The sequence below is a fragment of the Dipodomys merriami genome, unplaced genomic scaffold (genome assembly GCF_024711535.1).
Source record: "Dipodomys merriami isolate MVZ:Mamm:240054 unplaced genomic scaffold, mDipMer1.0.p SCAF_37, whole genome shotgun sequence".
NCBI lineage: Eukaryota > Metazoa > Chordata > Mammalia > Rodentia > Heteromyidae > Dipodomys > Dipodomys merriami.
In genome coordinates, this window is record NW_027205270.1 from 3059365 (window position 1) to 3086090 (window position 26726).

A 26726-nucleotide genomic window follows, 5' to 3' on the forward strand; every position below is an offset into this window, starting at 1 on the left:
GAAAAAAATGTTTTTTTCTATTCTTTTTCCAGGATTAGGCTTGCACTCAGGGCCTCAGGTTTTTGCTCACTGGTTGGCACTCTATCGCTTGAGTCATACCTCTAGAAAGGATGAATATAGGACAAGGTGGCTCAACCCTATAATCCTAAGTACTTAGAGGCAGGGATCAAAGGAATACAGTTAAAGTCCAGCCCAGGCAAAATGAGTTCAAGAGACTCCATTTCAACACAGAGGAGGCCGATTGAGTCCTTGACTCTCTAAGGATACTCATCCAACAGATACTGAATTTGTTCTCAGAATATACGCTCATATATGTGTAATGTATGCTCCAAAGGAAAAACAGAGTTTATTGGGGAGAGTAGATTATAAAGAGGAAGAAATCTAAGTCTTTTCTGATTGAATTAAAAGACATACCAGCATGTGATTTTAGAACAAAGTACCCAAATGTTCCTTATAGTCTATTATATGTTTGTCCTCACTTTAAGTACTTAACACTTCACCCTTTTTTTTTTTTTTTGGATGGGGAAACAGTCTCTATGTAACCCAGGCTAGTTGAATGCACAATCTTCCTACCTCAGCTTCCTGAACACTTGGATCATAAATGTGTGCCACCATGCTCAGCTGCCTTGCACTTCTACCTGCTTTCATTTGTCATCACTAGCTTTGGAGAAAGAACTCATCCTCAGGAGAGTAGGGCCCCTTTTGTAAGACTTGTTTTTCTTTAAAAAAAAAAATAATTTCAGGGGCTGGGAAGGTGGCTCAGTGGTAGAGTACTTGCCTTGCATGCCTGAGGCCCTGGGTTCGATTCCTCAGCACCACCTAAGCAAAAAGAAAAAAGCCGGAAGTGGTGCTGTGGCTCAAGTGGTAGAGCGCTAGCCTTGAGCTGAAGAGCTGAGGGACAGGGCCCAGGCCCAGAGTTCAGGCCCCATGACTGGACCCAAAAAAAAAAAAAACCATAATTTCAATCCTGGTGGTACATGTAATCTCAGCATTTGGGAAGCTAAGACAGGAGGATTGTGAGTTTGAGGCTGGCCTGGACTGTCTCATGAGTGAGACACTGCCTCAAAAACAGAAAAGATCTAAATTTCATCTTCTAATTATCTGTGGAGACACTGACAACATTTGTTAGAACATGAATTACAAAAAGTCACCTTTTTCGTAGGCCTTCATCTAAACCATTTCAGACTAGGAAAGGTTACTTTTGAAGTTTCCAAATTAGCTTCTTCATATCTTAACATAAAGCAGTTATAATACTGAGATTTGTTTAATACTCTGTGCCAGCCATTCTAAGCACAGTATGCAGTCATCCCAACAGTAGGCTGAGAGAACTTAGATGACTTCTAAGGTGGCATGGCTAATGACTTCTACAGCTAGAATCAAACAAGAAGCCAGGTGCCAGTGGCTTATACCTATAATCCTAGCTACCCAGAATGCTGAGATCTGAGGATCACAGTTTGAACCCAGCCCAGGCAGCAAAATCTGTGAGATTCTTATCTCCATTTAGCCACCAGAAGCTGGAAATAGAGCTGTTGTTCAAGTAGTAGAGTGCCAATCTGGAGCAAAAAAGCTAAGGGACAGTGCCCAACTCCAATACTGGTATACATGCTCTGAAACCTACTCTCATAAGGGCAACATTCATAGCTTTGCAGTTGCTTTTTCCCTGAGCCATTCATACATAGAGATCCTGAATTTCATTTTCCCAGAACTGGAAAGTTACTGACTGTTGCCTAAGAAACAAGCTCGTTTTTGAAGATGTAAATTGTGTTTTGTATCAAGGTGACTGATGGGTGAAAGCAGAATTGACCCTTCTAAAGCTATGGTTTCTATTTAGCTCCAATTTCCTAATTTACTAGATCCTCCTTTTGTTGTGGAAGTAAGAAAGGAGGGAAGCTAGTTTGATTTTCAGCTTTAGTCTCCTTTTATCTGACTTAAAAGTTCAGCAGCAGAGGAAGTAAGCCAGCAAGAATATTTTACAGGAGAAATCTGCTCTCTTGGTAAGTAGTAGGAAATGGATTTCCTGCTCCATAAAGATGACACAACATAAAAACAGTTTTCTCCATTTTTTAACTAAAGAATAGTTCTAGTTGAAGATTCAGAAACTTTAGTCCTTAAATGTGACATTGGCTTTATCCTGCATTCATATGATTTTTGTTTGATGCCTTGATATAAAAATAGGGAAATATCCAGGGTGCAAGTTTACACGCACCTTTTGCTGACTGGTTTCTAACAGGGCAAACTGTCAGGGACCAATGAATTCCTCTTCTAGTGTTCCTTTTCTTACATTGAATAATTACTCATCTGGACAATTGTAGTTTTAGTTTCTATGTCTAGGTATTATTTCCCATTGCATACTTGTGCAGGGAGGGAGCTGTGGGTTTAGAATTGAGATTTCCTAAGGATTGATGATGATCTAGAAAGTGGTTTAGATAGACGTTGGTTATTGACGTTTTTTTGCTTCTTTCTCTGTCTTTCATTCCATTTCCTATTATTTCCCTTCCCCCATCTCCCATCTCCCACTTACATTTCCAACTAGGTATATCTTTGCAAAGAATCTTTTTGAGAATGGTTCCCTCAGTGACATCGAATGGCATATCTATCAGGATTGGCATACTTTCCTCCTGCGGGAGTTTGCCAGCCGACTTTCAATACATGGCTTCATCTATCTCCAGGCTTCTCCCCAGGTAACTCTGAACAAAACTTTAGATTTTAGGTCCAAATGAAACCTAGGAGATGGCATTCTGCAAGCCTTTGATTTTTCTGGGTGGAGATGTTAGAGCGCAGAGAGCAGTAGTATTTAGCCCTATTTTGGTATTATGACCCAGTTGGCTAGTTCATAGGCTCTTGTTTCTGGGGAATAGAGGTTGGACTCAGATACTGGGACTTATAAGGACAAGCAGTTTCTCCTTCATTTTTCTTCTGTATTGATTCTGATTGACCTGTGAGGAGGGGCAGGATGATGATGATGATGATGATGATGATGATGATGATGATGATGATGATGATGATGATGTTATGATAGTGATTATTGTTGTTGGGGGTTCTATTAAGTCTTTCTGGGGAGACTACTTAAACTATTTCAGCCAATGTAAAATGAGAGGAGTTGAAGAATTCTTGTACCTTAATGACAGAAAAGAAAATAACTTGTTTGTTTAGAGATTGGATAGAACTGTTTTGATGGCATTAGGCCCAGGGACCCAAGTATGCCTCTGTCCTGAAGTCACTCTGACCTCTGCTGTAAGACTCAACGAAAGAGCAAAATAAAAGTTTAAGTATCTCTAAATAAAAGCCCATGCTAGTGTGCAATACTGTAGCACTGAGCCCTGAGGAAAGCATATGAGGTGAACCTCAGTAGGGCCTTTGGCTCCTTCCACCTGATCTTCCTTGAATTCTAAAAACCGTGCTTGGGAGTATGGGGGAATCAAAAGAGAAATGGCTGGGCATCATTGTTCCTGCAGCTACTTACAGTCAGTAAGAAAAGAGTGCAGCTGGCCAGTGGGCCTCAGGAGCATGCAGACAGTGTGTGGTGAATGCATGGGGAAACTGTCACCTGAGTCTGGGACTTGGGAAGCCTGGTAAGCAGACTTACCAGCAGTCACTGTCCAGTTCCTGTATCCTCTCAAGCAGTCAACATGGCTTTCCTTCCTGGGTAAGGAAGAAGTTTGGTGAAAGCATCCATCCCATGATATTTGTGCACCTACACTGTCTTCACAGTCAGGTGTGTCTTCTCTGTGAGGACCAAGATGAAATGTGCCCAACCTAAAGCTCTATTTCAAAGGTTTGTTTTTTTTTTAAGAACTTGTTAAACTGTATCAGTAAAGCAAGAATTATACCAGATGCTCAAAATATGAGTTTTATCTAGACCATACAGGAAAAGGGATTGCTCTGTTAAGCAAATTAATCGGTTTTTTAAAAAGGGAAATGTTAAGTCTATTTTAATAGATGCTTATCTAAAAGCAGTGAGTGAATAATTATAAATAGCTTTTGTAAAAAGAATTTTTCTGTCCTGAGTATACTTGGAAACATGGCTATATTATTTTTAAATATATTCAGACAATTTTCTTTTATCTCAGAGAGGAAAATTATATAGCTTTGCTATATCTAGCAATCCTAAAGCTACTTGCTGGTGGGAATGTAAATGGGTTAGCTTCTTTTTTTGTTTTTAGTACTAGGTTGGGAGATTGAAATCCAGGGCCTTGTGTATTTTAAGCAAGTGTTCTGCCACTTGAGCCCCAAGCCCTTTCACTCTTTTAACAGTGATTTAATTTAGTAGAGCAAGATAAAGTAGGGGGAAATAGGGGGAAAAGTGAAGTCATGTGTAAATGACTAATGCCTATAATTCTATCTACTTAGGAAGTTGAGACCTGGAGAATAGTGGTTTGAAGCCAACCCAGGCAGAAAAATCGATGAGACTCTTATCTCCTATTAACTACAATAAAGCCTGGCTAGCAGCATGATAAGCCAGCCAAGCATGAGCTAAGCATGTGCAAAGCCTTGAGTTCAAACTCTGGTACTAGAATAATAAAGGGAGAGAAATATTTTTTGTTCCCTACACAGGAAGAAATAGAAATTAAATACTCCCCATTTTAGGGGTGTGTGTGTGTGTGTGTGTGTGTGTGTGTGTGTGTGTGTGTGTGTGTGTGTGTGTGTGTGTGTGTGTGTGTGTGTGTGTGTGTGTGTGTGTGTGTGTGTGTGTGTGTGTGTGTGTGTGTGTGTGTGTGTGTGTGTGTGTGTGTGTGTGTGTGTGTGTGTGTGTGTGTGTACACTAGTCCTGAGACTTGAACTCAGGGCCTGAATACTGTTGCTAAGTTTTACCCGTCTAGTACTCTGCCACTTGAGTCACATTCATTTCTGACTTTTTGGTGGTTAACTAAAGATAAAGAGTCTTACTGACTTGACTGCCTGGGCTGGCTTTGAACATCCTTTTGAATAGCTAGGATTACAGGTGCGAGGCCACTAGTACCTAGCTCCAGTTCATTTTTTAAATTTTATCTTTAAGAAAGAATATCACTGCTACTTTTGCATAGACTGTTCTTGAACTTGCATTATTCCCAATTTAAAAAGTAGCTGGGATTAACAAGTGTGAGCCCCTGTGCCCAACCTAAATGGGTTAACTTATATGGAGACAGTTTGGCAGTATATTGAAGCAAGTGCTCATACTTTTTGGCCTATCAATCATTGTGCCTCTGTATACAGTCTCATTGTTTGCAATAGCTAAGTATTAGAAACAAGAGTTATTAATTGAGCAGGGGAAAGACTGATGAGAAGAGGTAAGGACTGCAAGTGGTGATCTTTGAGAACTGTGTCTTCTAATCAGTTTGGAGAGTTGGATATAAGGGCCTAAAGCAAGTCAGTTTACATATTTTCAATTCCTTAGAGAAAAAAGGAAGACAGCAAAGATGCCAAGTCTTTGAGAATATTGTGTACCACATGTGGGGATAAAGTTCACCTTTTTAGGAAAGGTGAAAGAGGAAAATTCTAAAGCAATAGGTTAATTCATCAATGCTTTCATTACAGATGACATTGAATAATGTTTTGCTGAACAGAGAGAAGAACAAGGGCAATTAAGGCAAAACAAACATTTGGAGCAAAGGTTTTGAGGTGTCAAGTAGCTTGGCCTGTCCTACAGGAAGGAGGCCAAATCTTACTGAAGCAGCAAGACCAGCAGAGGAATAAGGAAGTTGAGGACAAGTAGGATGAGTGGCTTTGTGTAACAGGTAAAGAAGGAGACACTGTTTTCTGAGCCAGTGCACTACTTCAGACTTTCTACATATGAATAGGATAGAATTCCAGAAGGGAGAGAGAAAGAAATCAATGTTAAGCCTCACTTTTAAACACACACACACACACACACACACACACACACACACACACACACACACACACACACACACACACACACACACACACACACACACACACACACACACACACACACACACACACACACACACACACACACACACACACACGCTGGATACCAGTGTTGTTGATACTTATAATCTTAGTTACTCAGTAGGCTAAGATAAATTCTTGAGACTCTTATCTCCAATTAACCAGTAAAAAAGCTCAAACTGAAGGTGTGACTCAAGTGATAGAGCATCAGCCTTGAGCTCAAAAGGCAAAGGAGAGTACAAGGCCCTGATTTCAAGCCCTAGTACCAGCACATACACACAAATTTTACACACACATACACATTTGTTTCATTTCTTACGTATGCAGGTGTTTCACTCTACTCCAAAATGAGTGCTTGATATCATATGAAAGAGATGTTTCATATGACTTAGCATTTCATACATACAGTGCAAGCCAGTGCCTCATGCCTATAATCGTAGCTACTCAAAGGCTGAGATCTGAGGATCACAGTTAGAAGCCAGCCCAGGCAGGAAAGTCCCTGAAACTCCTATCTTTACAAAAGTACAAAAAAAGCCAGACATGGAGTTGTAGTTCAAATGGTGTAGTGCTATCCTTGAGCACAAAAGCTCAGGGACCATGCCCAGGTCCAGAGTTCAATCAATCAATACAGAGCAACTCACAAGCCAGGCATGGAGGCACACACTTGTAATTCCAGAATTTAGCAGGCTTAGGCAAGAGGATTACAAATTCAAGGTCAATCTAAGTACTTGTTCTCTCTCCTCTCTCTATCCCTCCCCCCCTAGGATGGATGGATAGATAGATAGATAGATAGATAGATAGATAGATAGATAGATAGATAGATAGATAGATAGATAGATAGACAGATAGATAGACAGATAGATAGATAGATAGATGTCACCTATAATTCCTTGAACCCTGTGGTTATGGCTATACCCACTAAGGAACTACATAAAGCAAAATATTTCAAGCTAGGAAAATAATTTTATTTTTTAATTTGTTTTATTGTACAGTATTATGGAAGTCTGGGTTAAAGGAACAATTGAAAAGAGAACAGTTTTTGTCAAGAACTTCATATGCCTTACCTTAGTGTATCCTCACGGTAACCTGTGGGTGGGTACAGGATAGGAAAGTGGAAACCCACAAAGGTTGTATAGCTAGTATGTGATTTAGACCCTTATATCTTCTGATTTTAAGGCCTGGGCTCTTTGCATATACTTTCACCTGTAGGAGACAAAAAGGCTGAATGCTATTGACAAGGGCAGAGGTGAGAGGAGAAGAAATTAGAGAGATTAAAGAGAGTTTTATGACTTACTAATATTATTGAGAGAAAGAAGGGTAATCCTAGGTTCCAGCCTTGGCCAAATGGGTGGATATTGTTTTCCATTAACCCACCAAGTGGAGAGAATAGTGTAAATCTTCAGATTGAATAAGAGAGCAAGGCAGTAGAAGCAAGGTCATGACTTATGGTGCCAGGTTAGACATGAAGACATGTAGGTTTCAGGACCCAGTAAAACTGCATTGTAACAGAACAGCAGACTAACTGAATGGGGCCTGTGGTTTGTCCTTTAGGTTTGCTTGGAGAGACTGTACCGAAGGGCCAGGGAGGAAGAGAAAGGAATTCAACTGGCCTATCTTGAGCAGCTTCATAGTCAACACGAAGACTGGCTTGTTTATAAGAAAACCAAGTAAGTAGAGAAAAGAGCAAGACAGAGACTTGCTTTCTGAAGCCATTTTATCAAAATAAGAAGTTTAACATACAGCCCTGTAAGAAAGTTGGAAATGTGTATTTTCCAACTCAGAAAGTTTGAATTGAATATAAATATACGTGAACCAGTGGTTCATGCCTGTAATACTAGCTACTCAGGAGGCTGAGTTCTGAGGATCATGGTTCAAAGCCAGCCTGGGCAGAAAAGTCCATGAGACTCTCCAATTAATCACCAAAATGCTAAAAGTGGAGCTGTAGCTCAAGCTGTAGAGTGCTAACCATGAGCAAAAAAGCTCAGGGACTGCACCTAGGCCCTAAAACAAAACAAAACAAAAATGGGCACCAGTGGCTCATGCCTATACTCCTAGACTCGGGGCTGAGATCTGAGGATCTTGGGAGTTTCAAAGCCAGGGCAGGAAATTCCGTGAGACTCTTACCTCCAATAAACGACCAGAAAACTGGAAGTGGCACTATGGCTCAAGTAGTAGAGCACTAGCCTTGAGGTAAAGAGCTGAGGGATAAAGCCGGGCGCTGGTGGCTCACACCTATAATCCTAGCTACTCAGGAGGCTGAGATCTGAGGATCTCAGTTCAAAGCCAGCACGGGCAGGAGAGACCGTGAGACTCCTATCTCCAATAAACCACCAGAAAACCGGAAGTGGTGCTGTAGCTCAAGTGGTAGAGCACTCGCCTTGAGCTGAAGAGCTGAGGGACAGCGCCCAGGCCTGAACTCTGGGCCTCAGAGTTCAAGCCCCACGACCAACCAAAAAAAAAAAGAGCTGAGGGATAGCACTCAGGCCCAGAGTTTAAGCCCCACTACCAACAACAACAACAACAAAAAGTTGTACAAAGGGGTTGCAATTCTAATTCTTTGTTTCAAGAGAGTTTTTATTAGATTGTATTTCCCTGGTGCCTTCATGAACTTGCTTATATTATATCCTTATACCCTTGCTTATGCTCTTTTTTGTTGTTAGTGGTGGTTGTGGGGCTTGAACTCTGGGCCTAGATGCTGTTCCTGAGCTCTTCAGCTCAAGGTGAGAGCTCTACCACTTGAGCTACAGCTAGAGTCTCACTGGACTTTCCTTCCTGGGCTGGCTTTGAACTGTGATCCTCAGATCTAGTCTCCTGAGTAGTTAAGATTACAGGTGTGAGCCCTGGCCCCCCGGCTTACCCTCATACTCTTAAACTCTTTGTTTTTTACATTTCCCCCAGATAGAATATTGGATTGATGCTTCGTTTTTAGGAAAAGGTCAATTTTGCTAAGTTGAAATTCCAAGTTACTGGCTTGCTACCTTCCCTTCAAGCTTACTATCTTGTCTGCTTAAAATGGTTGGAGCTCTGGCTTTCAGTATTAGTCTTAAAACTAAGGAGAAATTGGTTTTTCTCTCTTCAATCATTTTGATTTATTGATTGTGTATGTTAATACACACACATGCACACATGCATACATACATACACATACATACATATATCTATATATGTCATCCTAGGGTTTGTGCTGAGGACCTGTGTTTACAAGCAAGCATGCTACCACTTAAGCCACACTTCAGTCCCATTTTGCTTCAGTTATTTTGTTGTTTTGTTTTTTGTACTGATACTGGGATTTAAACATAGGGCTTTGTGCTCTCCCTTGGCTCTTTTTGCTTATGTCTGGTGCTATCCCACTTGAGCAACACCTCCATTTCTGGCTTTTTGCTGATTAATTGGAGATAAGAATATCTTGGATTGTCTTCTCTGGCTGGCTTTGAACCATGGTATTTAGACACCTGAGTAGCTAGGATTACAGGTGTGAGCCACTGGCCCCAGCTAAATTTAAAATTTATTTTGTTTGTTTGCTTTTGGTGTCAGTATTGGTGCTTGAATTCAAGGCCTGGCATTCTAGCTTACCTTTTCCACTCAAGAACAGTGTTTTACCACTTGAACCACATCTCTCTTTCTAAAAACTCAGTGAATTTTTCTGTGTGCAGTGAAAATAGATTTGACTTTGTGACCTCAGACTTTCTAAGCAAGTACTGTACCTTTTTAGCCATGCTCTTTCCCTTATTTTTTAATGCTGTTTACAGGCAGTTTCACTGAGATCTGTTCTATCAGTTATTATATTTAGTGAGTGTATGAAACTTGGCTCTGGTTTCTTTCTTTTTTTCTGTCCACCAAATGTTTATGCTTCTTATAGACTCCACTTTGAGACTCTGATGAATATTCCAGTGCTGGTGTTGGATGTCGGTGATGATTTTTCTAAAGACCTAGCCAAACAAGAAGAACTCATGAGAAAGGTAAGTAAGAAGGAGTTGAACTCCTTTGTTTGTTGTTGTTTTTCTCTTTCTCTGTTGTGCTTTCATCCTTCTTGGTCTCTGCTTCTCAAGTTTACTATATTGGATTTTGCACTTTGTATCTCCATTTGCATTTCACACTACAAAGCCTATTGGATCTTGTTTAACTTACATATAATCTCTATTCTTTAAAGCATGTTGGGATAATAATAATTGCTGAATAATTGACTTGTAACATGTGCTTGCCAGCTGACTTGCTCCTCTAAGGTATTATAAAACTAGGGAAATGAGACTTCTGGATTCTATTCCCAGCTTTGCCACTGGTGCTGTATGACTCTGGACAGCTCACATTTCTTCTCCAGGCCTGTTTTCCCTCTCCTTCCTCACAAAAAATTCATGGGAATGGATATATAGACATTGTGGGTGGAACATTGAATAGTCTGATGAAAATGTGAAATTTAACTTTTTGGGTTTTTTTCTTCTCAGGTAAACACCTTCATAAAGAATCTGTAACCAGTTACTAAGATGGTCTCGCTGACCAGTTATACTCTCTGACTTCTTGAAGCTAGAAAATGTTGAGTCTCCATCCATCCCTCTTCTCTTTTGTCCCTGGAGTACTCTGCCTCTCAGGGATATGGTGTGTGCTGTCTCTGGATTTTGCCATTGTCTTTTTTTATATGTCACAGGACTTTGAAAATAAAGTTGACTTAAGTTACTTATTTTTCTGATCAGTTCTTCATTTATTTCAGATATATCTATTGGTGCCTGGTCTGAACTCCCTGATAGATTAGACTAGCAGTTTCCCTTGAGAATTCTTAGCCATTCTTCCTCCTAAATCCTTCAGGAACCAGATTTCCTGTGTGTTCACTTGTTTCCTGTGACTTACCAGAATAGGAATTGTTCCAAGAGCCCTCATCCAAGCCCTGCATTGCATTAAAAAAAAAAAAAGAGAGAGAGAGAGAGAGAGAAATAATGAAATAGCCTAGTTAGGTTGCAAGCTCCAAAACTGGGAAATGGAGCCCCAAACTCTTTGAAGCATGATTATTTCCTCCCATCTTCTGCTCTTGATATCAGGGAGTAGGAGTGAGGAATTTATTTAGTCTTTTGCCTTAGATCTGTAAAGCTGCCAAAAGACAGGCAAAGAACATACAGAGCCCAGAAGTTCAGCATTTAATATTTAGGGCTCAGCCAGATTACCTTAATGGAGTAAATCTCTGTGCAGAATGGAAGGAAGAAACTAACTTTTTATGCTACTTTTCAAGCCTCAAGGACAATTTATTGTTAAGGGAGAGAAAATACATGCTCTATAGAAGTGAAATGCTCTATTACAAAAAGCCTACAGGCCCATGACTCACCAAGAGTGAATTTCTTATACTGAGCCCTTGACCGTTCTGTAAGCACATAAAACTTGGAGTGCCCTAAAAGACAGAAATCTGTGTTTCAGTCCTTTATGCCATGACAAAATGATTATGAGACTGGTTTCTAACAAGTACAAAGGATTTGGGGAAAAAAATACAGTGGTTTCTTTATCCTTTTTTAAAAAATTTAAGTTTTATTGATATATACCATGCTAATTCATCCATTTAAATTACATAGTTTAGTGATTTTTAGTATAATCGTAGGCTTATACAACCAATACCAGATTCCCCAAAGAAAGCTTATATACCCTGTTTGTCCCCCCTTACTTTTTGGCAGTCAAAGGGCTTGAAATCGGGGCCTGGGCACCATCTGTGAGCCTTTTTTGCTTAAGGCTAATCCTCTAAACTTGAGCCACAGCTCAACTTCTGTTTTTTTGGGTGGTTATTGGAGATAAGAGTCTCATATGCTTTCCTTCCCAGGCTAGCTCAAACTATGATCCTTGTATCTTAGCCTCCTCAGTAGCTAGGATTACAGGTGTGAGCCACCAGCACCCAGCTCTAAATTTCTTAATTTGGACTTTTCATGTAAATTGAGTTAGTCTTTTGTGACTGTGTAATGTTTTAAGGTTCATTCAGATCATAGCAAGGATTAATATTACACTCCTTTTTATGACTAACATTTCATTTTATGCCAGATTTTGCTTATCCATTCATTGATAGCTATCATTTTGAATATAGCCATCCTAGTGAGTGTGCGTAGTTTCTCATTGTGATTTTGATGAATTCCTGGTTTATAATGTTGGATGTCTTTTCTGTGTTTACTGATAATTTGTATATATTATTTGGACAAATATCTTGGAATCTTATGTACTTTTTTTGGTTATTTGCCATTTTATTATTGAGTTATAAGAGTTCTTTATCAGTAAAGTACTTACAGTATCGTCCATCCTGTCAGTTGACTTTTTATTTGTTGATAGTAGCCTTTGAAGCACAAAAGTTTTACATTGGCCAGGTGCTGGTGACTCACAATCTGAGGATTATGGTTCAAAACCAGCGTGGGCAGCAAAGTTTATGAGACTCTTAATACCAATTAATCAGCAAGAAGTCAGAAGTGGAGCTGTGGCTCAGTGGTAGAGCACCACCCTTGAAGAAAACAGATACACACAAGCCCTGAGTTCTGTACTGCTGCACAATCAGTGATGGAGCTGAGGCTTAAAGCCAGCCAAGTAGGGAAGGGAGGCTTAAACTCAGCCTAGGCACTGTCCCTGAGCTCACTCAAGGCTAGTGTTCTACCGTGTTGGAGATACGAATCTCACTGACTTTCCTACACAGGCTGGCTTCGAACTTCTATCCTCAGATCTCAGCCTCCTGGGTAGCTAGGATAACAGGCATGAGCCACTGGCACCCAGAGTTGGATGGCTCTGTAGGGTCAAATAACTTGGACTAACTCATTAAAATAGCTATGTTTCATTTCATTCACACTTGTGATGTGGCAAAACCTGCCATTCTGGAACCTAAGTATTAATTTGATGACTTTGTAACATGGATCACAATTGTGAAAGTTCTCAAACTGCCCAGCTTTACTTTGAGGGAGAAGATGGTTTCAGGTGAAAGGAGCTGTTTGTTATATGCAAATACAAGAATCACTGTGGAGGAAATGAAGCCAGGAAATAAAATATGTACTTTAAAATGTAAAGTCTATTTAACTTCCTTCAGCCCTCTTTTTAAAGTGTAAGCAGTTTAAATAGTGGGAAAGTTGGCCACTTTCTCCTACCTTTGTCCTATATGGGTGTCTTCTGGCTCTCCCACCACCGGTGCCTCCTGGGCTCTTTCCACATTCCCCTCCCCCCCTTTGAAGTGTTGATGTCCCCAAGGCACCCTTGCTTGCTTCATTTGTGTATTCAAGCCCTGTGAATGACTTCAGCCTCTGAGTGATCTATTCATTTTCCATTGTTACCATATCAGGTTACAAATACAGCTGGGCTTTGGTGGGTCACACCTACACAGTAACCCTAAATGTTCTTGAGACTTTTCCACAATTAACCACCTAGAAGCCAGAAGTCAAGCTGTGATTCAAGTAGTAGAGCCCTAGCCTTGAATGAGAAAACTAAGGGACCGCACCCAGGCCTGAGTGCAAGTTCCAAAACTGAAACACATACACATATGCAAATTACAAGTGCAGTAGCATAAAGTAGTACAAATTTATAACCTTACATGGTTACCTTGTGGGTCACAAGTGGCTGAATTCACATTAATAAGGCTGCTACCTTCCTAAATTTTGTAGAGGAATGTTTCCTTACCTTTTCTGTCCTCTAGAGGTTGCCCACAATCCTTAGCTTGTGCCCCCTTCATTTTAAGAAACTAACTTTGCATTTCTGACCACCACCAGTGAGGAAACTAGATCTGAGAGGTTCAGTGATTCACATAGAGCTTACACAATCAGTGATGGAGCTCAGGCTTAAACCCAGGTCCAAGAGTCTGTCTTCATGATAACAAAATTGACATACAAGGGAGAGATTAGACCTTGAAAAAAGAAGGTAAGCATGTATTTCTTTGGCTGCCTGTCTTGATTTATCAGCCTACGTTGGTAGTCTGGTCAGGAAGACCTTCCAGTTTACCAATCACTGCTATGTAGAAGCCACCATGTGCTTCCTAAACATGCTTTTGACCCATTGGACCCCTGAGCAGGCATAATGATGCTTCTTTCAGGCATTAAATATGGGAATACATTTGAAACTGTAACTCAAAATTCTACAGTAGCCTTAAAAATACCTTCCTCCCACTTCCCAACTTACCCTTTACATTACTATCAGATGAATCTCCCATGAACTTCTTACCATGTTCATATTCTTTAACAGGTTGGTATCCAATGGCAAAAGGGCAATTTGGATCCTGGAACAGAAAAGTAACATCTGTGGAAAAGCTAGTGACATCCATATGAAGTCTGGAGTTTAGATAACAGTAACATGCTAATGTGAGCTTCTTAGTTTTGACAAGTATAACATGTAAGATATTAGCGTTAAAAGAAACTAGATGAGGGGGTACATGGAAATTTTTACAACTTAAATAAACCAGTAATTATTTCAAAATAGAAGTTTGTTGTAAAATGTTGTCACTTCTTACAAGACGATGACCAGGTTCTTTACATGGACTTCGGGTCCTTAAGCCTAATCTTCCCCACTTATGAAAGATGCTTTTGTTCTACCTAAGAAGTTTTATTTACTATCCTCTTGAACAAAGTAGTCTCTCCTAGTCCTTGCCTGTGCCTGGCCATGTATGCTGCTAGACTGATATGCCATGACAGAATTAGTCATGGTCCATCAATGTAAAACAGAAGCAAGTTGCTATGACCCAAATGAAGCTTTAGTTTCAGGGCCTGATACTCACAAGACCCTGGGAGGATTCACCATGGTTGTTAGGAAAATGTGATCACTACTGCTGCTGTCATAGAAAGTTTCTTCTGGTTCAAACTCAAGTATATACATCAGACTTGCAGAGCCTGGGCCACGTGCCCTTGGTATGCCAAGTAAATGGAAAGGAATCTGGGAGAAACAGTGTCAGACTTCATCTTCCATATGGGAAAGAAGCTCTAACTCCAACCAACATGATTCAGTTCCCAAATACCAAAAGGGGATTCACTGACTGAGGGCAGCTGTTTCCTACAGGTAGGTTTTCTAGCGTCAAAGTTTCTACTGGGAACCACTGAACTCAGGTGGCATTTGTGAACTCCAGCTGGTTTGGCTTACAGGCTTGCTTGTTATAGACTATTCTAAAACTTGATTCACTAGAGCCAGGGTCAAAAGAACTTCATCTCTGGAGAGCACATGAATTGAAACTCTTAAAATGAAAAGGGCCCATGTGCTTTAAGAATAGATAGGTAAGAGCCGGGCGCCGGTGGCTCACAACTATAATCCTAGCTACTCAGGAGGCTGAGATCTGAGGATCATGGTTCAAAGCCAGCTCGGGCAGGAAACTCCGTGAAACTCTTATCTCCAATAGACCACCAGAAAACCGAAGTGGTGCTGTAACTCAAGTGGTAGAGCACTAACCTTGAGCTGAAGAGCTGAGGGACAGGGCTCAGGCCCAGAGTTCAAGCCCCATGACCGACAAAAAAAAAACAAAAAAGAATAGATAGGCAAAAGGGCGACATAGGGATGCATATGCTCCTATGAAGCTGGGTGTGTTCTCCAAGGCAAGAATGCTGTGGGAGAAGACTATCAGTCATGGCTCCATCCCTCCAGCCAATATAGCTAACAAACTTGGAGCCTCTCATGACTCCTCTCATCCCCACCATCCAAGTCATCATCAGATGCCACTGATTTCCCTAATATTTCTTATATCTCTTCTGCTTTCACTTCCTCTCTCGACTCAGGCTCTTACTCAATCTGTACCACTTCCTGTAACTTCCAAATCCCTATTTCATGTGGCAGCACACTATGTGGAGTCACTGGTCCCTCCAGAACATGCAGACACATCCTCCCCAACCCTTGCCATTCTGTGTTCCTTGCCACTCACATTGTGTTTGCTCCTGTTGATCCCTCTCCTAGGATGTCCTTTGTTCTCTACTTTTATAGCAATTGCTATCTTCAGGAATCTCTACCAACTCCCTCCAAGCGGGCTCAAGTGTTTTATGTTGTACTCTTGTTGAGCGTATTTATCTTCTTGTCGCACTGACTGTATAGCATAAAATGATCTGTTTTCTAGGCACTTGTGGCTCATACCTAGAATCCTAGTTACTAAGGAGGCTGAGATCTGAGGATCACAGTTTAAAGCCAACGTGTCAGAAAATGTCTGTGAGACTCGTCTTTAATTATCTAGCAAAAATCCAGAAGTGGAGGTGGCTCAAGTGGTAGAATGCTAGCCTTGAGTAAAAATGCTAATAGACAGTGCTCAGGTCCTTCCCCCCACCCCACCCCTGCACACAATAGAGCACAGGATGCATCTTATCTTTGTAGCTTCAGTGCCTGGCTTATGAACTAAGCCATCCAATAACATTAGATGTATGGAAAGAAGGAAGCAAAAGTAAAGGTTTAATTGAGAAAGGCCATTGTACTAAACAACATAAACAAAATAATGTATCCATTATAATGTATACCCCTATATGCTGCCAGTAATATACTGCAGGCTTGCTATGTCTCAGGTCAGCTTTCCTAGGGCTCTGAGCAGCCCCTCGGCTGTTTTGTGAATGAATTCTTAGAGTGAATGGTAGAAATAGAAGATGACAGTGATTCCTTTGATTCTACTCTCAGATACCCTTTCCCCCAAGTGATCCAAGAGGCCACTTTGAATTGTGAAATACCTTATGAAGAGAATTGCAAGAGAAGAAGATTGGTTTCTGATGTGGTAGAATGGCAACATCAGCCTATTAACTCCCTTCCAATTTCTTTTTCATAAGAAAGCTACTGTCAGCCAGGCACTGGTGGCTCACACCTGTAATCCTAGCTACTCAGGAGGCTGAGATCTGAGGATCATGGTTCAAAGCCAGCCCAGGCAGGAAACTCCGTGAAACTCTTATCTTCAATAAACCATCAGAAAACCGGAAGTGGTGCTGTAGCTCAAGTGGTAGAGCCCTAGCCTTGAGCTGAAGAGCTGAGGGACAACACTCAGGCCCAGAGTTCAAGCCCCACAACCGACCAAAAAAAAAAAAAAGAAAAAGAAAGAAAATAAAGAAAGCTACTGTTATATAATTAGATTCCTGCAACCTATTGCTCAGAGCTTGTTACAATATTCTCTCTTGTCTAATTTTGGAACCTGTTTATAGTACATGTGGGTGTCAGGTGACTTAAAGTTGAAGAACTCAGACAAATATTACCTAGTGGGGATACCTCTGAAGGTAATGGTAGCCCAGGCTACCAGTGCTGGCTAAACTAGGGAGAAGGGTAGAGACAAATTATATTATCTTAGATGAGTCCTTTGGCTTCTGTATAAGTCCCTTGCTTTAAAAATAAAGACAGGGGCTAGGAATGTGTCTTAGTGGTAGAGTACTTGCCTAGCATCCATGAAGCCTTGGGTTCAATTCCTCAGCACCACATAAACAGAAAAAAAAAGTGGTGCTGTGGCTCAAGTGATAGAGTGCTAGTCTTGAGCAAAAAAGAAGCTCAGAGACAGTGCCCAGGCCCTGAGTTCAAGCCCCAGGACTAGCCAAAAAATAATAAAGACAGCCTGGCTCTGGTGGTTTGCACCTATAATCCTTGCTACTTGGGAGGCTGGGATAGGAAGGATTGTGATGGGAGGCTACCTAACGTAGAAAAGTTTGTGAGACTCCTTCTTAACAGATAACTGATCACAATGACATCTATCATCATAGCTACAGTGTGAAATGAAAAATAAGAATCCAGGGTATGCCTGGATTCCTGGGCAGGAAGTAAGACTTTATCTCAAAACTAGCACAGAAAGACTGGAGGCAGGGCTTGGGGTTAAACTGCCTTCCTAGCAAGCATAAGCTGAAACCCCACAGTACTGCCAAGAAAATAATAATAATTGGGGCTGGGAATGTGGTTTAGTGGTAGAGTGCTTGCCAAGCATGTATGAAGCCCCGAGTTCATTCCTCAGTACCACGCACAGAAAAAGCTGGAAGCAGCACCGTGGCTTAAGTGGTAGAGTGCTAGACTTGAGCAAAAGAAGCTCAGGGACAGCGCCCAGGCCCTGAGTTCAAGCCCCAGGACTGCCCCCCCCCCAAAATGACCTTAAAGTTTTATATCATGTTCAAAGTATTTGCTTTATGAATGAATAAACAGCATGAAATAGATGGAGAACTTGGATTTAAGAAACAGACAAAGCCTAATGAAAATCCTGCGTGGTCCCTGGCCAGCAACCCTAATCTCTCTGACCATGTTTTATTTTCTTTCCTCTTCTATCTCTCCTATCTTTCTTCCTTTCTCTCTCTCTCTCTTTTGGTACTGGAACTGGGGCTTAAACTCAGGGCCTGGGCTTGTCCCTTAGCTTTTTCGCTCAAAGCTGGCTTTCTACCTCTTGAGAACCTCTGTTTCCAGATTGTTAGTGTTTAATTGGAAATAAGAATCCCATAGCTCTGCTGCCTAGGTTGGCTTTTAACTTTGATCCTCAGATCTCAGCCTCCTGAGTATCTAGGATTACAGGTGGGAGCCACTGGTGCCTGGTGAAGCTTTTATTTTCTTAAAGCTGAAATCAAAACTAACTTTGCATTTACTTTGCACAGTCACCAATAATTAGAAATACTATTAAACACGCCCTGGACAGAGACTAGTCATTTAATAAATGAAGGTGGAAGGTGGGTACAGAGTAGGACAGTACACAGGGTGAAGCAAGGAATGTCTTGGCAGTCAGTGAGAGGGATATTCCAACAAAGGAGGAGATATACATGATGAGATGATGAAGAGCAGAGACACTGTGGTCCTGACAGAATTCAGCACATCCCTGGCAATGCACAGCAAACTGGAATAAGTGCTGCCCCATTGGTCACAGGGCATTTGAATTAGGAATCCAATGGTAGCAGGACTGTGTTAGAGCAAGAGTTGATGTGCAAATAGTTTGCAGTAAACAAATAAGCAAAGGCAGAAAACTAAGAAAGGACCTAGGTGTTGGGCAGTGGGGGAAAAAGAGCCCAGGAGAATGGAGAAGAGGGCAATAGTGCATTAGAGATGCTTCAGTGCTTAGGAAAGGAGAGACTGGCTGGCCAAGTCTCTGCTATTGCACCTGCTCCTCTCAGAGCTCTGAGCAGCCATGTCTCTCAGGCCAGAGCCAGAATGCCTGGGCCACGACAGCCTATAAGCTACCTTGGGCCACCCAATGGGGTAGGTGCTGGGCTTGCTCAGAAGGTAGAGGGCTAAGAGAGGAGGCAGGCATTGACTGTGGCTTGCTTCCTGCCTGGTGGCTGGCTGCAAGCCCTGAACTTGACCTCAAATGACCTGTGTATTGGAGTTGATCCAATGGTTAGGAGCAGTTGGGTTTGTCTTCAGCTTTTTTTTCCCTTTCCTTTTAAAGCTGGGACTCCGCTGATCCAAAAAACTTTCCATTCCCTGATGAGACTTTGCTTTCTTTCATGGTTCACAGCATTGTATATCTACTGTAGCAACCTGCTGTCTTTTCCTTTTCTCCGTTTAGAATGGAGACTTTAAGAGGACTAGATCAATGTATAGATAAGGAAATAAGGATCAAATAAGGATCAAAATAAAGATCAATTAGAGTGTGGGAAATATTTCCCCCAAGTCACAAAGCTAGCTAACAAGAACCAGAATAACCCGGGTGGGTGTTCTCTGTCCTGTGAGCCCCTTAACTCTGTGCACCTCAAATGCATTAAAGGGTAGACATGTGCACCTTCGGTGATTTGCAAGGCTGGATTAATGCCAATGTCTTGAAATACTTTTGTGATATTTTCAGTTGTTCTCATTAATAGCAGCACACTTGGATGTTCTATGGTTTGGGTTAACATGAAAAATAATTCCCAGAATGCCTGAAAAATTGTCCAGTGTCACTGACTACTGGTTGCTTTAGAAAACTAAGTCTAGACCTGGCTTCAGAGACATGGACAGAATTGCATGATTTTCTTGGTCACCTCTGTAAGATGTAGACATGGCTTATTTGTTGAGGAAAGGAACTGGTGTCTAACCAACATACAGTACAGCATTTGCTAGTTCCAAATACATTAATGTCGCTCAAAAATCTGAGCTCTCTTTGGTGCCAGTCTGAGGGTTTCAAAGAACCAGGTTCTTTTTACCATTCAAAAAGGACATGTTGGGGGTGGGGGGAGGATGAGAAGGGATGGAAAGGGGAAACAAAGGAGGAGGCTACAATGCCTGATAAGAAATGTACTCATTATCTTGCCCATGTAATTGTAACCTCTCTGAACAGTATTTTCACAATAAAAAAAAAAAAAGGACATGTTGATGCATCAATACTATTCACTGGACACTATGTTGAAAGTGAACTATACAAACTAGTAGGGATAAAACAGGGGGAGGGACAAAACTGGGAGAGCAGGAGGGAAGGGCTAATGTCCAAAAAGAAATTATCAGACTTATGTAACTGTAACCCCTCTGTACATCACCTTAATAACAATTTTTTTTAATTTAAAAAAGAAAAAAAGGACATGTTGAATGTCTGTACTAAGCACCAGGAGTACAATGGATGGCAAAACAGACATGCGTACAATTAAAAGCAACCTCCTTGAAAAATAAAATGTCTAATGTGTTTCAATACTACCTTAATTACCAGATTTGGTTCAGAAAGATATTTTTGGCTGCTTTCCAAAATTAAGGTCTTCTTCAAAGGATAGAGGATGGATTCACTGATTGAAAATTTTCAGAAAAAGATGTTGTTCAAAGAGGACAATCACAAAAGAGGAATTCCCAACACATTAAACCTTGTAAGACAAACTCCTAGGGAGATGATGTTGATATGAGTATTTATTTGGAGTAGAAATTGTAAGAACAGGACTTTGTAAGAACAGGATTTGGGCTCTTGGAAGCCAAGCTACCTTTCAAAGCAGGAGTGACCAGTGTTTGCCACTCTAGATTTGTTGGCTTTTGTCCACGGCCATTAGCCCTCTGGCTAGGACTGCCCCAGGCACGAACATTTGACTTCGCCTGTCTTCAAGATCTCCAAATCAAATCAAATTACAAGATTGACATGGCTTGGAAAGGAAGTTGCTTATTTGCATGAGTTCCTATGTTGCCAAGGACGTTCCAATTATGTAGTACAAATGCTATCATCTGAAGTTCCAGACTCTAACAAGAATACTATATGTTTTTATCACATGTAGTGCTTTCTCTTCCTTTTCTTGACATCACAACTCTGATGACAGACATTAAATAGTCTCATTCTACAGACAAATAAGGTTAATATAATCAAGTTACGGAAAGCACACAGCTAGAGAGGACCACCCATGGAGCAGGAAGCCAGGTGTTACAGTTGCTCTTCCAGGGAACCTCCACCAGACCACAGGGTTTAAGCACTCACTCTAATTTGTGGTCAGTCCTAAGGCAGTGGATGCACAATAGAGCTTGTGCTCCAAACTCAAGGCATGACAAGATGTTGCCAAGGAGGCCAACATAGGATGGGGCATCTCAGTCTTTTCCCCCAGAACCTTTGGGCATAGGGTCTGAACATCAGGATTCCTCACACCCTCCAGGTCATTCCTGTGTGCAATGTCTCAATCTCTTGTAATCAAGATTTTCTTCCTAGAGCTGGGCACTGGTGGCTCATGCCTTTAATCCTAGTATTCAGGATCCACATTTGAAAGCCAGTGCAGGCAGACAAACCCAAGAGACTCTTATCTTCAGTTAATAAGCAAAAGCCCGAAGTGGAGGTGTGACTCAAGTGGTAGAGCACCAGCCTTGGGTAGGGTGTGGCAAGTGAGAGCTCAGGGCTCTGAGTTGAAGCTCCAACACCAGCTCCAAAAGAAAAGAACGAAGGAAGAAAAGAAATCGAGGCTGCACTTCTTGTAATTTTTTTTAGTAATTTCTTCTTTGATGAATGCTTACCCTCCTGGACATTCACACACACACACACACACACACACACACACACACACACACACACACACACATGCACACGTCCCTTGAGTGTGCATTTTCTTTCTTATATGTTAGATATGCTACTTTCCCTGTCCATTTGTTTTGTAAATATTTTATCTTTTAATTCATTAACATGATAGGATTTGATTTAATGCTTAGAAATATTCCTTGATCAGGCAGTTACTCATTTTGTTCTCCTGATCTTAATGGACAAATGTCTTCATACATAGAAGTAATTTATTTGGCTAAACATGATTATATTTCTCTGGACTAAAACAAAAAAAATAGTTCATTTACAACTTTTTGTGTATGTGTTTGTGTGAGAGAGAAAGAAACAGGTTAGGGAAGGAGGGAGAGAGAAAAAACTGGGGTTTCAACTTAGGACTTTGTATTGCTAGACAGATTAAGGTCCCCCCCCAGCCCCAAACTGCATTACTTTTAAAGAATATTTAACTCCACCTTGAACATGTTAATGTTAAAAGTATGTTGATAGTTCCTACCTTTAAACAGTTTACAAAGCAAACTATACAGGATAACATCATATAAAAGACAGTCCTATCCTTAAATTAACATGGTCCAACACAATTCCTTTCTACATTCAAAACTAGAATGATTCATAAAATGGCACTGCTGGGCTATCCCAACCCCAGGCTAAGACTTTCATTAAATCAGATTTCCCCTGGTCATGTGTGTGAGGACAGACTATGATCCTGAGTAGGATCATTCAGTCTTGTCATGTAATATTTAGGATACATGTATACCAAGGTACTATTTGTGGCTTATGTAACATTCAAATTCAACTATATTTTGTGTATTTTTATTTGACCAATCTGGCTACCTTTAATCTTGAGGTTTTCCCTTAGTGTTGATGTTCATGCCCACATCCCAGAATTGCACACAGGAAACAGACTTCCGGCATCCCTCATAAAGTAATTTACCTGTTTGCTTCCAGAAAGAGCTCGGTGGCCAAAGGGAGCCTCCTCCCTGTGCCCCAGAGACATTTTTGGGCCCTTACTATATTTGTTTTGTAGATGAGCATGTACTTACAAAATAAGCTCTCCAGCCAGGCCTGGGGGGAGGGGGTGTCCCCAGCCTCTCCTACCTTCTTCCTCCTTTTCCCTGCAGCCATGAGACCCCATAGTGGGCCTGTGGGCAGGCCCTTTTGGAGGCCCATCAATGCTTGCTTAGATGTCTTTGATCCTCTACATGTTCCTGTCTGAGCTGCCAGTCTATTACTTCGGCTGTGGCCTTGTTCTGACTTTGACATCTTGTCTTCCTTAGTTTTTTTGGTTTTGTTTGTTTGTTTTGTCCATCATTGGGCTTGAACTCAGAGCCTGGATGTTTTCCCTTTGTGCTCAAGGCGAGTGCTCTACCACTTGAGCCATAGCACCATTTCCTGTTTTCTGGTGGTTAATTGGAGATAAGAGTTTCATAGACTTTCCTGCCTGGGCTGGCTTTGAACCATAATCTTCAGGTCTCAGCCTCCTGAGTAGCTAGGATTATAGGTATAAGCCACCAGTGCCCAGCTTCTGTCTTAGATTTTTGTTGATTAACTTATAATAGTTTATTTATCAGAGATTGATGAGTCCCATGAGTTAAAATTCAAATTTAATTGTGGTTTGAGATGGCTGAGTGTCATGTCAATATGGGTCTCAGCCTAGTCTTGTCACCATTACAACAGTCTTACAGAATAAGAGGAGGGGCTGGGAAGGTGGCTCAGTGGTAGAGTGCTTGCCTTGCATGTATGAGGCCCTGGGTTCAATTCCTCAGCACCACATAAGCAAAAAAAAAAAAAAAAAAGAAAGTGGCGCTGTGGCTCAAGTAGTAGAGTGCTAGCCTTGAGCTGAGGAGCTGAGGGATAGCGCCCAGGCCCAGAGTTCAGGCCCCACAACGGGCCCCCCCCCCAAAAAAGAAAGAAAGACAGAATAAGAGGAGACGTGATACCAGGAGCCGGTGGCTCATACCTGTAATCCTAGCTACTCAGGAGGCTGAGATCTGAGGATCTTGGTTCAAAGCAAGTCTGGACAGGAAAGTCCATGAGACTCTTCAATAAATTACTCAAAAAAAGCCAGAAGTGAATCTGTAGCTCAAGTGGTAGTGTGCTAGCCTTGAACACAAAGAGGCTCAGGGAAAACATCCAAGCTCTGAGTTCAAGCCCAGGACTGCCAAAAAAAAAAAAAAAAAAAAAAAAAAAACCTTTTCTACCTGGCCAGCACTTTGAAGGAATGCCCTAATTTCAGATACGACAACACTAAAGAGCTGGTAAAACTCTCCTTTTGGGGAGGGATAGAGGGAGCCTTTACCTTCTCTACAGTGACAAGCCCCTTACAGGTTCCTGACTTCACTGTTAGTAAATAAAGTCTTTGATTTTTTTTTTCTTACTGACCCACCCACTATGGGATATTTTTGGAAACTTTGGAATAGGGCAAATCACATCTCAGGGCAGATTCTTGGAGAAATCAAATGTAAAATTCATGGCTTGGCTTCCCCACCTGGACAGATTTTTAAAGGTTTGATCTGAGATTCTTCACCGGTGATTTTAGCAAAGTACAAATTCAAAATAGAAAGAGCCACTGGATACTGATGGCTCATGCCTGTAATCCTAACTACTCAGGCTGAGATCTGAAGATCATGGTTCAAAGCTAGCCCAGGCAGGAAAGTCTATGAGATACCTATCTCCAATTAACTACTAAAAAGCTGAACTTGAAGCTATGGCTCAAGTAAAGCACTTGCCTTGAGCAAAAAAAAACAAAAAAACAAAAAAAAACAACCCAGGGATAGCTCCCAGTGTGTCCACATATGTGCACATACACACACAAAAATTGAAAGAGGGGCTGGGAAGGTGGCTCAGTGGTAGAGCGCTTGCCTTGCATGCAAGAGACCCTGGGTTCGATTCCTCAGCACCACATAAGCAAAAAGAAAAAAGCCGGAAGTGGTGTTGTGGCTCAAGTGGTAGAGCGCTAGCCTTGAGCTGAAGAGCGGAGGGACAGCACCCAGGCCCAGAGTTCAGGCCCACGACCGGACCCAAAAAAAATAAATAAATAAAAAATAAATTAAAAAAAAAATTGAAAGAGCCTATGTGTTGGGGCTGATGGAGTGGCTCAAGTGGTAGAGCACCTGCTTAGAAGCACAAGACCTTGAGACCAATCCAAGACACACACACACACACACACACACACACACACACATTAAAAAAATAGAGGCCATGTAATCCACCATTATTTTTGCTGTACTCATGCAAATATATGAACAGAGCAAACACTTTATTGTTCCAATAAAATAGTCTAACTGTAACTAAAGGTCTTAATGTTTCTTCCCTAGCACTGGGGTATGCCCATTTGTTGCAACAGAGATCTTAGAACTTTCCTACAATTTGCACTTTGCCTACAGTACCTGTCTCACTGGGACTCTCCAAACTTAGCAAAACTTTCAATCTTCTCCCACCTTTCTGATGTGGTATAGGTAAAAAGGAAAATTCAGTAGGCCCCAGCACGATGGTGCATGCCTGTGGTCCAGGAACTGACTCACTCTGGAGGATTAGGAAGAACAGGTGAGTTAGAGACCAGCTTGCACTACATAAGCAGACAAGTTTTTTTTTTTTAAGGCTTTAAAGAAAGAATACAATGTTGAGACTATAATGTTTCTCCCCAGGAATAGTGCTGAAGTGACCCCTGGATGACTCCATCCCATGGTGCAGGAGTTTCTAGGAATGCCATTCCCAGATCAGTAAGGGGTGGGGTGTCTGTGTTTTTTGTCTCTACCTTAACTTGCCCTAAAAGAAGGCTTTTAAAAAGCAGAGCTGCTTTATCACAAGGGGCCCCACTAATCTCCTAGAAGTTTCCTGAAAGTGCAGCTTTTGATCAGAAGCTCTGGAGCCTGCTGAGATACCACACTTCCACGGGCTCTCTGTAGTACCTACTGCTGCTCCAAGTCCATGGTCTACACTTTGGGAAACAAGAATCTGAAACAAATTCCTGATTGGCTATAGGATGTCCCAGATTACTTATCACATAGTGTCCATGACTCTGGGTAGGACCACCTGTATCCAGGACATTAGACTCAAAAGGCAGTGTAATCCATATCTGTGAGAAAAGAGACCACAGAGAGATCTGCCCTCCTCTGCGCCCTCCCCCTCCCCCGCAGGGAAGCAGGCTGGAGTGGAGAGAATAGGAAACCTAAGAGAGGGGACAAGTAAGGGCAGGACGGTGGAGAGGAGCTGGCAGGACCCAGCACTGATTGACTATGAAGGGAGAAATGGTTGATAAACTGCCTTCCCCAAGTGAGGAGGCTAAATGGGTCTCCTCTTTAGGGCCAAGCCTCATAATAGGCACCTGGGCATCATTAAAGTGCATAATACATTATATCCTCATTGGTTTTTATGCATGTTAACTCTGGTTGTCATGGTTACAGATAGTTTAAAATATTGTAAGACTGATTTTCTCAGAATTGGGAAGAGGATGAAAGGATGGACCAGTTTGGTACCTACTGTATACTAAGGTTCAAGATAGGGCTTTCCCATAGGTGGCTCATTTAATCTTTATGGGTGTATCATTAGTCTCATATTTATAATTGGAACAGAGATTGGAGAGTGACATCTCACACAGCCAAAAGCTATCTCCTAGAGGGGCTGAAATTGAAACTGGTATTTAAAAGAAGTATCTCAATATATACAAGAAAAGGAAGGGCTGGGGGTGTGGCTCAAGTGGTAGAGCCCTTGCCCAGCAAGCATGAGTTCAAAACTCTAAGAAAGGAAGAAAAAAGAGAGGCGGGGGGAGGGAGAGAGAAGCTGGCTCACACATATAATCCTAGCTACTCTCCAGAGGCTGAGATCTGAGGATCAGGATTCAAAGCCAGCCCAGGCAGAAACACCTTTAAGGCTCTTATCTCCAGTTAATCAGCCAAAAGCCAAAAGTGAAGCTGTGACACCAGCCTTGAGCAAAAAACCACGAAGCTCAGAGTTCAAGCCTTACTAATCCTGGTGGAGGCTCTGAGGAATGGTGCTCCTGCAGTGAGATCATATGATCTTC

General features: G+C 41.6%; 1 protein-coding gene and 1 long non-coding RNA gene across 4 annotated transcripts in view; one reads left to right on the plus strand and one right to left on the minus strand.

Moving 5' to 3' along the window:
• Positions 1-11259, minus strand: part of LOC138804649 (uncharacterized) — a 33772-nt gene extending 22513 nt beyond the window's left edge. The window contains exons 1-2 of the long non-coding RNA XR_011365310.1: positions 11204-11259; positions 10735-10771 (exon numbers count right to left, since the gene is read on the minus strand). This is a non-coding gene — a long non-coding RNA (uncharacterized lncRNA). The remainder of the gene's footprint in view (positions 1-10734; positions 10772-11203) is intronic.
• The window catches only part of Dguok (deoxyguanosine kinase), a 37765-nt gene extending 25747 nt beyond the window's left edge, over positions 1-12018 (plus strand). For 2 of the 3 annotated variants that reach the window (XM_069989016.1, XM_069989017.1), the window contains exons 3-6: positions 2534-2681; positions 7444-7559; positions 9752-9851; positions 10335-12018. In XM_069989016.1, the coding sequence (XP_069845117.1) occupies positions 2534-2681; positions 7444-7559; positions 9752-9851; positions 10335-10361 (391 nt within the window). In that variant the 3' untranslated portion in view covers positions 10362-12018. The remainder of the gene's footprint in view (positions 1-2533; positions 2682-7443; positions 7560-9751; positions 9852-10334) is intronic. The other variant, XM_069989015.1, reaches the window with a different exon arrangement.
• The last annotated feature ends 14708 nt before the right edge of the window (positions 12019-26726 follow it).